The sequence below is a fragment of the Perna viridis genome, chromosome 15 (genome assembly GCF_037379345.1).
Source record: "Perna viridis isolate PV_CMFRI_1.1 ecotype Kerala chromosome 15, ASM3737934v1, whole genome shotgun sequence".
In the NCBI taxonomy this organism is placed as follows: Eukaryota; Metazoa; Mollusca; class Bivalvia; order Mytilida; family Mytilidae; genus Perna; species Perna viridis.
In genome coordinates, this window is record NC_142459.1 from 10,459,165 (window position 1) to 10,470,607 (window position 11,443).

Here is an 11,443-nt window from a genome sequence, read left to right on the forward strand (position 1 = left end):
TTCCTATTCTTCATTTTTGGTAAAAGATCAACAAGATCATCTTAGTCTAAAGAAAATGGCTAAAGTTGCTAAAAAGGAAGGAATTATTTTTCAAGATTTGGCAGAGCCTTTATTAGATGGTCAGATAGATATAGAAAGTAATTGGCCAAATCTTAATGGTACACTTGGTTTAATTGGAACTTCTTTAGCCAGCATTACATTTATTTATTGTATTTGGTCATTTTTCAAAATTAGAACATTAACAACAACAATTTTGATTTTCGAAAGAACAATTAATGCTCATTCTGCTTCTATACCATCTTTTATTTTTAAACCAGAAACCACAACTTCTAACTCTGTAATATCTCACATGTTTGATCAGGAATTTAATATGAATTATGTTTTATTAATAATAATTGGTATTTTGATTGTATTTATTGGACTTATATTATTTAAAAGAAGAAAATCAAAATCACATTTTACGTATTTAATGATGGAGATTACAACTGGTACTGCTTGTCTTCAAGTTCCCCTTATTAAGATGCCACTATGTCCTGCTTATTGGGAAATTAATATGCCCCCTTCTGTAGAGTCACTAGAGGTTGTTGGTACTTTTCAACCAACTTTATTAATTACATGGGATGAATTTTTGATCAAAAACAAAATAAATGAGAAATCATTAACTGTTCCTAAAATAATCAGATTACCACTCTTTCAAAGTTTACAGCTAAAACAAATTTTGAAACAACCATACTGTGTGTATATTCTTCTAGTTCATCAAAACCTATTTAAAGTCTTAAATCATGAATAAGGTCTTTTTTGCCTGACAAATTTTCTACCTTATTTTTTTCTTCTCTCAGTATTGTTAAGTTGTATAGTGATAGGACATCAAAACATGACTTGTGCCGTATATATTCAAAAAGGACATGGAAGGAATCATCAATATTTTGGACGACAACAATATCTATATTCGTACATAATGGAGGACACCGTGTGCTATTTCGTTCAAAAAAAAAATATCATGGATTATGTGTTACACAGATTATCAGCATTGTGATTATATTATATATCAAAAAGTGAATTTGTGATGTGATAACAAAAAGTGAAAAGGTGATCGTCACCATACCATATTCAAAAGGATTAGTTAGTGTTTATTTAATAAAAATGAAATACAAATTGCATGAATGATTGACTCTAACCAAACAAAAATGATACTATATTCTAAATTCATCCCAAGGTAACTAGTTGAATTCTTAACAAATCTTGTATTAGGTATATCTATAGTATTATTTTTGTTTGCTCTTTGCATGCTTAATTAACAAATACAATTATGATCATTTATTAATCCAAATATGTATGTATATTTTTATTATTATTATTTTTGTTTTGTTTCTATAGATGTTCAACCACACATATTTCTTCTCTTCAAGCCGGGGAAAATGTTTTAAAGAACACATAAGATGCAAAGAAATTTTTGTTAAGCCAGGAGCTAAATTAGAAGAATTGGCAAATTTTGCTTACCAAAGACTTCAGGCAGTTCAACAACCCAAAATAGTGTACATAATGGCAGGAATACCAGATATCTGCACGAAATCTAAGGCCCCAGCATATGAAGAAAGTTTTTACAATTTAGATGACAATGATAAATTATTATCTATGCAAAATATTTTAAGTCAAACAAGAACAAAATTAGAATCCATCAATTGTAAGGTAGTTTTCGTAACCATAACAACCATGAGTTTTCATGACTGGAATATACATAGACTTAAATGTCACAAAACTTCAAAATTATTATATTTAACTCAATATGTTGACATGCAAAAGCAACTTAATTCAGTTCTTCACCAACTGAACAAATTCATTACAGCTTCAAATGAAGATAATAATCTAGTTACACCATTTCTTCATACTTATGTACATAAAATTATGGGAGAAAGACATTATTATAGCTACTCAAAATTGGTTGATGGTGTCCATCCATCTGCAGCCTTAGCAGAAAAATGGCGAAAATATTTAAAAAGAATTATGAAGATCAATGAAAGACTTGTAATCGAATAATCAAAATTATAGTGGAAGCATCTATAGAACAAACATTGTATATAATTCATTTATAAAACATTATATATTTTTTCTAACACATATATGTATATATATAACTTTGTAGGAACAAAGTCTTCAGTTCCATAGGGTAATATAGTGAAGGAAAAATAGACAAAATATGGAAATTTTATATTTCCATTAAAAGAAAGAGAAAGAATGCTTAATTTGAATAAAAGGAAATATTATAGATTTTATAAGAAAGTGAAATTATAATGCTTAATTTATAAAGAAAATTCATACTAGAAGAATTGAATAAAATTAATGTAACCCTATAAAACGGATTTATGTTGAAGAATATAATTTTAAATATTAACTGAAGTTGGAAACTTGTAAATAGAATTTAAAGTTAATTATATACTTTCACAGATATTTTGTACATAGTATTACGTAAAGTTTTATATCAAAGAGCATGTTAATTAAGTCTCTTTTGTAGGTACTAGATGTCAAATACTTTTAGCTAATAAAGACTTTTATAAAGTAAATAGATAAATCCAAGTAAAAAAATTTCAATTGTATTTGGGAAGTATTTTAATTTAAAGGAACAAAGGGAATTATTTATCTTCTTTGTTTATAGGTAAAAGTTCGATAATCCGTTTACTAGGGACGCTAAGAATTAAGTCAAAATGATTGACAAAAGCTTAAATGGTCAGCAGGTAATTGATGACCAATGAAATTAATTATGGGAAGTCGTTTTAATTACTATTTGGCATTTCATTGGAGAAAATAGAAGAAGTTCTTAAATCCAAAGGTCATGTGACTAAAATTTCGAATATCCAAAATTATGTTTTAGCGTCACTTGATCTTTGGAACCTGAAAATAAAACATCATTTTACAGAACTTCTGTCTATTTTAGGTAAGTTAAAGTAATATTTAATTTAACATATGATTTTGAATTAAATAAGTTAATACTAAATTTATAATTAATTTGAGTCAAGATTTATTAATATCTGTTGTACTTTAAGGACAAATTGTATATAATATTTTAAATACAAAATGGATTCTTGAATAGGTCTTATAATGTTAAAGTTATCTGTAAATAAGTTTTATGTTAAATGTGAGTTATTATAAGTTTTTAAGATATTAGTTTTAAAAGTTGTTAAAAGGTTAAATGTTTAAAAAGAGAACATTACTGAATTACGGAACTTATCATATTTACTCCGGAATAAGTTTTATAATTACTTAGTTCATGGGAGATAATTTTGAGTGTAAATTTATATTGCTAAATATTCTGAACAAGCACAATCTTCAAAACCCTAATTTTAATGAATACTTGAATAAGTTTAACTTACAGAAATTGCAGAAATGTTTGAAGCCTGGAGACTAAGGTATCCATTATATAATGTAGCTATATTGTTATTTAATATGTTAATATTTTGAATGCTTAGAATTTAGATTGATCCAGATAGTAAAAATACATATCATTACTTTTATCTTATTAGCAAGCCTTACATACAACATTTTAATTATTAGAAATATAAAGTCCCTTTTTCAATTTAGAGTTTTAAGTACATGTACCTCTTTTGATTAATGAGATAACTTTAATTTAGGAAAAAGGCAATTATTAAGAAACTACATTGATTTAGTATTGTGAATTATCTGGCATGTTGAAAGAAATATATTTAGTTATGCAATTAATGAAAATATGCGAGTTAAGCTCTTGAGTTAGGTCCACCCCTTTTTAATGAAATATAACTATTGAAAGTTACAGAGTTAATTCCCCTGATGAGTTATTCCCCTTTGAAATAAGTTGTATGTGAGACTGTAAAGGTTGATAATTGTTTATTGATTTACTGATGCATGATTTATTCATAATTGATTGTAATTGTTTATTGAATATATAATGTAGACTTGATCTTTGGAACCTGAAAATAAAACATCATTTTACAGAACTTCTGTCTATTTTAGTAACTTACAATACAGAAAAGAAAAACCCCCCTACAATCAGCACAACAATACATTGACAAAGGCCTGTCCGACAAAACAAAAGCAATGAAAAAGTTTGGGGAGGCCTTGCCTAAAACTGCCCTTTGAATTATTATGGATTTTGATATATAAATGTTCAATTCATTATTATTATTATTATTATTTTCTTTTCTTTCTATTCCCCTTTGGGTTCTTGGGTAGTTTTTATATGGTACTTGTAGCAGTTAGCTTATATGTATTAGGCTTTTTGCTTTATTATATACTTAACATGCATTGCTTATTTCATATATGTAATTGTGTTGTTTAATTTGTAATTGAATAAATTGTTGCACCCAGCACTTGATTTTCTTAAGTATGAGTTTTGTAGTAAAGTAGAATTTTGTTAAATTCATTTTTACGGAAATCGAGTCATGCCCGTCCGAATTTGTATTGTATTTTATTATTAGCATGGCCACATCCAGGCCTTTTTGCAGAAGATACTTTGCTTTGGCTTATTTTTGCAAACCCTCCCTCCCACACCAATAGTATTATTGGCTGGTAGCTGGCTCAGTTTTTTTTTTTTTAGCTAAATTTTTGCTCGTATTTTTGCTATTGCTTAAAATTTTGCATAACTAGGCTTAAATGTATAACAAAAGTGCTTACATAAGGGGTAGTTTTTATATGGTACTTGTAGCAGTTAGCTTACATGTATTAGGCTTTTTGCTTTATTATATACTTAACATGCATTGCTTATTTCATATATGTAATTGTGTTGTTTAATTTGTAATTGAATAAATTGCTGCACCCAGCACTTGATTTTCTTAAGTATGAGTTTTGAAGTAAACTGGTTTGTTAAACCAAAAAACCAAACCAGAACCGGTTCGCCTTGGTCTGACTAGCAATAAATGCGCCCAAAGCTTTATAGAAATCGTAACTCAATTGACCAAATAATTGTGTCACATAATAATCATTTTAAATAGAAGGATTGCACTATGCAACTGGTATTTAAATGTTTTTACTTTACTTGAAATCCTGAACTTTGTGAAAATTAACCAAACATCAGAAATACCTGTACGGTTCTTAACGCTTTAGAATGTGTAGAATCGATCATGCTACCAATGTAAATATATTGAATTACATGAGATCGTACATCACATAGAGTAACAAATCAACAGTACTTCTTAGTTGCGAAATCTAAAGTACTTAATTTTCTTTTAATCTTGAACTTTGTGAACAAGGAACAAGCTACCTGGGTATTACTAACAGAAACGGGACTTCAGCTAAAATTATCTATTGTACCACGCCAGGGGTACACATCCCAGTTGCTCTGTGGGCAGAGCGCCTAGCCACCGGCTAGGTTTCTGAGCACTATGTAGTCATCCTTTACGACCAGCTTAGCGCTGCTGCAGGCCTATTCTTTTGACACCCGGACCTGCACGGGGCAAATATATAAACATATATATGAATTTATCTTGCCTTATACGTAAATGTATGGGAAATAATCTGATCGGCAAATCTCGGCTTGAGTGAAAAAATCCGCCCCCTAAAAATCAAATGGTCAATTGGCATTTCGTAGTGTTCTGCCTCCCAATTATTTGCTCGCTCCTATTAAAAGGACTACAGAGAAGTTAACCACTTTATTACACCGCAATCCTCACAAGTAGCATTGTACATGATATGCTGATGAACGATTGAAATGATGTGTATACGTACTCAATGGATTTCGCCCATGTATTTTTACCTCGGTAGGTGGCGCTTCGGTACTTTCAGTTATTTGCTTCGGAACGCCTCGGTACTCTTTAGAAAGCTGTGGTCAGTGGAGATGCGGTAAACACAATTATTCCAGTGAATAAAATGCCCCAGTATTGCTGTGTGCCCGCCTCACTAATTCTGGTGGCCACAGATTCCCCTTTAAACGACCTGACATAGTTTTGAAGTGGAGGATAGCAATTAAACGGACAGATCCCAAGACAAAGGGCCTTTGGAACCCGTCTCAGTTTGACGTTGTTTGTAAACAACATTTCGACTCGTCGGATTACTTACCTTCGTTATTAGGTTAGATATGTTGCCGATATACTAGTTTGTATTTGAAACTGTATATTGAAGGTATTTTCTTGAGAAACATGTTATCTGAACTGTCCGTATGGTTATCAAACTTGGGGAAAACAACATTATATAATAGAGGGGTCATGAACATTGTGTCCCAGGAAGTTGAAATATTTTGGTAATGTGAACAAATTCCATAAATATCACAGTGTTTTATTATCCCAACTCCTTGTAGTATACAAAATGTAGTGTGAATCCTTGCATTTTAGGGACTGCTAAATTATATAAAGAATGGGTAGAGTCATGAGTGCCAAATATACTACTCACACATGTACTCACTACTATAAGCCTTTTAAAGTGCACATGGGTGCGGGAAGGAGAGGCAGTGATCCCAATGTCATGAGAAATATTAGGCCTTAAAATGTTCCATATATATTTACCTAAATTGATATCCAGTTCAGTGTCTTGACTTCATTAATTTTTTAAATATATATTTTTATATGGTACTATTTTGTTCAAATAGGACATTTTTTAGGTATGGGACTGGGATTGCGCAATAATTAGTTTTCTTACACCTAAAGCCCTGTACCTTCTAATTTTATTTGGTTTATTAAATTTCATAGAGATTCTTTATTGTCCATAGAAATGGGCACACGGTGATGGGGGGGGGGGCATTATACATAACCAGACATTGCAATAAAAGGAACAATATTTCACAATACATAAATATATATATCAAGTTTGACCAACATGAGCAAAAATATATAGTGCAATGACTTCACATCCCTTCTTTTCTAATGATCCAAACAATATTTACTGTTCAACTACCATTTAATTAATATACACGTACATGATGACATGTATATTATGTTTGTTCTGATTTTAAATGTTTTCTTCAAATGTATTTAGCCCCGTGCAGGTCCGGGTGTTAAAAGAATAGGCCTGCAGCAGCGCTAAGCTTGTCGTAAAAGGCGACTAAATAGTGCTCAGAAACCTAGCCGGGGGCTAGGCTCTCTGCCCACAGAGCAACTGGGATGTGTGCCCCAGGTGGTGGAATGGGGTACCCCTGGCATGTTACATGCTGGGGTTGTCATGCTATAATACGGAAAACCTGACCGCAAACCATAGTGGTGCACCGTGTTGGGAAAGATGCCACGTTCCTCGCACGTTGAAGAATCCTGCTGTGGTATTCGATAGGAGTAGGAACCTTTGCGCTCCGCCACAGGCGGCTAAATTGCCCGACCTTACCCATCCCCCCTTTAGTGGCAATCAAAATTTGTCGACCCTATTATCCTTGTGACCCATCCTTTTTTTTCATTTCATGTTCATTTTATCATCCATTTCATGTTCATTGTCTGAATATAGCTGAAATATTGCTGCTCGGACGTTCAACTCCAACAAACAAACAAACAAAGATTATCACCTAAAAAGAGATATGAAATATCAACATAGATATCAATTTCTTGTTATGAAATATCAACATAATTTTAAATGAGAAACTGTTGGAATAAAGACATGTATCATGAGTCAATAAGCAGCCCTAAAAATATGTTCATGTTTATTAATGGGGGACAAAGTATATGGAGTGGATGTACATGTGACAAAAGAAATTTGGGAAAAATCTGTTTTATCAACGACAGGGCTTGTATTCCTGTCTACATCTTGATGTCGCCTGAGATCAGTGGAATGAAAATATAAAATCAAGAATCTTCTTGACACAAAGTTGCACTATAATTTGCAGATATATGCAATAAGGTTAAAAATAAATATGTAGGACAAAAGGCATTTTACAGAGTGATTTTTAGCCATTTGAAGTACATCAATAAAACAACAATGCAAGTTCTAGAGCCGATGTCTTTTAATATGCACAATAAGTTGATAAAGCCACCGTCAAATAGTGGTGGATATAAATCTGATATGGACACCTGCTATTCTATAAATAAAGTACTGTCTGATTTGTTGAGAGGTTAACTTGCTATTCTATAAATAAAGTACTGTCTGATTTGTTCAGAGGTTAACTTTGGCAAAAGAACTTTGTGATTTGTCTGTAATTGTTGGTATCCGGTAAGTGGCCAATCAACAGAAAGTGGTGTCGGTACATTTTGAAGAGGGGGGTTTCTGAAGTCTTCATTTCTGTCATAGCTTTCAAGTCTGAAATGAATGAATGAATTGAAACTGCATCATATTTGTTTTTCTATTGTGTCTAAAAAACTTTATTTTATTTAAAATGAAATACATTTTATTACAGCCCCGTGCAGGTCCGGGTGTCAAAAGAATAGGCCTGCAGCAGCGCTAAGCTTGTCGTAAAAGGCGACTAAATAGTGCTCAGAAACCTAGCCGGGGGTTAGGTGCTCTGCCCACAGAGCAACTGGGATGTGTGCCCCAGGTGGTGGAATGGGGTACCCCTGGCATGTTACATGCTGGGGTTGTCAGGCTATAATACGGAAAACCTGACCGCAAACCATAGTGGTGCACCGTGTTGGGAAAGATGCCACGTTCCTCGCACGTTAAAGAACCCTGCTGTGGTATTCGATAGGAGTAGGAACCTTTGTGCTCCGCCACAGGAGGCTAAATTGCCCGACCTTACCCATCCCCCCATTTTCTAGTGGCAATCAAAATTTGTCGACCCTGTTGTCCTTTTGACCCATCCTTTCTTTTTATCATTTCATGTTCATTTTATCATCCATTTCATGTTCATTGTCTGAATATAGCTGAAATATTGCTGCTCGGACGTTAAACCCCAACAAACAAACAAACAAACATTTTATTACAAAAAAAATATTACATATAAGGTCCAAGACCTTACTCCTAGCACTCCATTGTGCTAATCAATGTGTAGTTTCTTTTATTGAAAGGAACATGTCGTATAAAAGAGGGGGTCAAGACATGTCCCAATAACAGCACAACAGTTAAATCATTTTTAATACCAATAACAGATAAGATGTAGAATTCAAAACTAGTGATAACACTTAAAATGTTTAGTCAATAACAGCTTAAACACAGGGTCAATAACAGCTAACAGAGAATTGATTTACCCCAGTAATACAATATAAACAGTTAATACCCTTGCCCCCTCATATGATAAAAATATACGACATATACTATAAGTTTACTTTATGTCGTATATTTTTATCATATGAGGGGGCAAGGGTATTAACTGTTTATATTGTATTACTGGGGTAAATCAATTCTCTGTTAGCAGTTATTGACCCTGTGTTTAAGCTGTTATTGACTAAACATTTTAAGTGTTATCACTAGTTTTGAATTCTACGACATATACTATAAGTTTACTTTAGCCCCGTGCAGGTCCGGGTGTCAAAAGAAAAGGCCTGTAGCAGCGCTAAGCTTGTAGTAAAAGGCGACTAAATAGTGCTCAGAAACCTAGCCGGGGGCTAGGCGCTCTGCCCACAGAGCAACTGGGATGTGTGCCCCAGGTGGAGGAATGGGGTACCCCTGGTGTTACATGCTGGGGTTGTCAGGCTATAATACGGAAAACCTGACCGCAAACCATAGTGGTGCACCGTGTTGGGAAGGATGCCACGTTCCTCGCACGTTAAAGAACCCTACTGTTGTATTCGATAGGAGTAGGAACCTTTGCGCTCCGTCACAGGAGGCTAAATTGCCCGACCTTACCCACCCCCCTTTTTCCAGTGGCAATCAAAATTTGTCGACCCTATTATCCTTGTGACCCATCCTTTTTTTTTCATTTCATGTTCATTTTATCACCCATTTCATGTTCATTGTCTGAATATAGCTGAAATATTGCTGCTCGGACGTTAAACTCCAACAAACATTGTCTTATCAGATCAATAAGGGAATTCAGGACAAATAAATTGTCTATCGTTGAGTATCCTGGTCGAAACCCTCCCTGATTTTCACTTATCAGGTTCACTTCTTCTGAAAATTTGTTCAATCTATAGTTTAAGACAGAGGTAAACAATTTTCCAAAACAGCTTATAATAGTAATAGGCCTAAAATTCTTTGGATCGAATTGGTCTCCTTTGTTATTATAGATTGGTATAATATTACCAAGAAGCCACTCATCGGGAACAATGCCACTATCAAAAATGATATTAAATAATCTAACCTATACATTAGGCATGATAGAGAATGAATATTTCAAATATTCATTTACAATATTATCGTCACCTGACGATTTGTCATTTTCTTTTTCGTGCAGGTCCGGGTGTTAAAAGAATAGGCCCGCAGCAGCGCAAAGCTTGTCGTATAAGGCGACTAAATAGTGCTCAGAACCCTAGCCGGGGGCTAGGCGCTCTGCCCACAGAGCAACTGGGATGTGTGCCCCAAGTGGTGGAATGGGGTACCCCTGGCGTGTTACATGCTGGGGTTGTCAGGCTATAATGCGGAAAACCTGACCGCAAACCATAGTGGTGCACCGTGTTGGGAAAGATGCCACGTTCTTCGCACGTTAAAGAACCCTGCTGTGGTATTCGATAGGAGTAGGAACCTTTGCGCTCCGCCACAGGAGGCTAAATTGCCCGATCTTACCCATCCCCCCTTTTTCCAGTGGCAATCAAAATTTGTCGACCCTATTATCCTTGTGACCCATCCTTTTTTTTCATTTCATGTTCATTGTCTGAATATAGCTGAAATATTGCTGCTCGGACGTTAAACCCCAACAAACAAACAAACCCTTCTGAAAATAAATCTATTTTTCATAATAACATTAAAATTTTCTAAATCAATAACAGTTTTATCGTCTGTTTTAGTTTCAACAAGACACAAAATATCATATTTATCAATCAGTTCAGTAAATTCTGGGTACTGACTTCTTCTTATTAATCCGCAAACATTCAATGTTAAGATATTCAAACTATTGTCATTTGTAAAACCGTTACGATCAGATGATTTATCGGTCAGGTTTATATGTCTCTCAAGGTCGTCTTCCTATGTTTCTCTATCGGGAGTAGAACTCACTCGTGTTCGTTTTCTTTCTTGTCTATTGTAGCGGGGCTCTACACGATTACCGGTAGGATAGTCTGCTGGGACAACAAGTTCGTTGTTAACATATAGTTTGTCTCGTTTTAAAACGACTTTAGACTTTTTCTTTTTCTCCTCCTTCATGATTGGATACAGTTTTTTCCTACGGTCTTCTATCTCGGTTGGAAATTGTTCATTAACGCCGAAATGTTTCCCTTTCAAAAACTTTCCTGCCTTTTTTACCGCTTCAAGATCTCGCCAATATATGAATGTTGCTACAATAGGGCGTGGTGGGCTATTGTAGGTATCCGACTTCTTGCCAAAGCGATGGACATTCCCTAATTTAACATGCTGTGTTATGTTCATTTCCTGTGCTAAGAATTGTCGGAGTTTAGCCTCACAGTCTTCTTCGGGTTGTTCAAGTAGTCCTGTGAAAATCAGGTTATATTTCATTTGCCTACATTGAAGATCCGTA

The 11,443-nt window shown here is 34.0% G+C and overlaps 1 protein-coding gene across 1 annotated transcript; it reads right to left on the reverse strand.

Moving 5' to 3' along the window:
* Positions 1–10,935: 10,935 nt before the first annotated feature.
* LOC148596892 (uncharacterized) lies at positions 10,936–11,421 on the reverse strand. Its single transcript, XM_088564336.1, has one exon. The coding sequence runs from the start codon at positions 11,419–11,421 to the stop codon at positions 10,936–10,938; it is 486 nt and encodes a 161-aa protein (XP_088420462.1).
* Between the last annotated feature and the right edge of the window lie 22 nt (positions 11,422–11,443).

What these genes read in the sequence shown, in the direction of transcription:
- LOC148596892 (XM_088564336.1), bottom strand. Translation starts at nt 11,421, where the DNA reads ATGAAATATAACCTGATTTTCACAGGACTACTTGAACAACCCGAAGAA.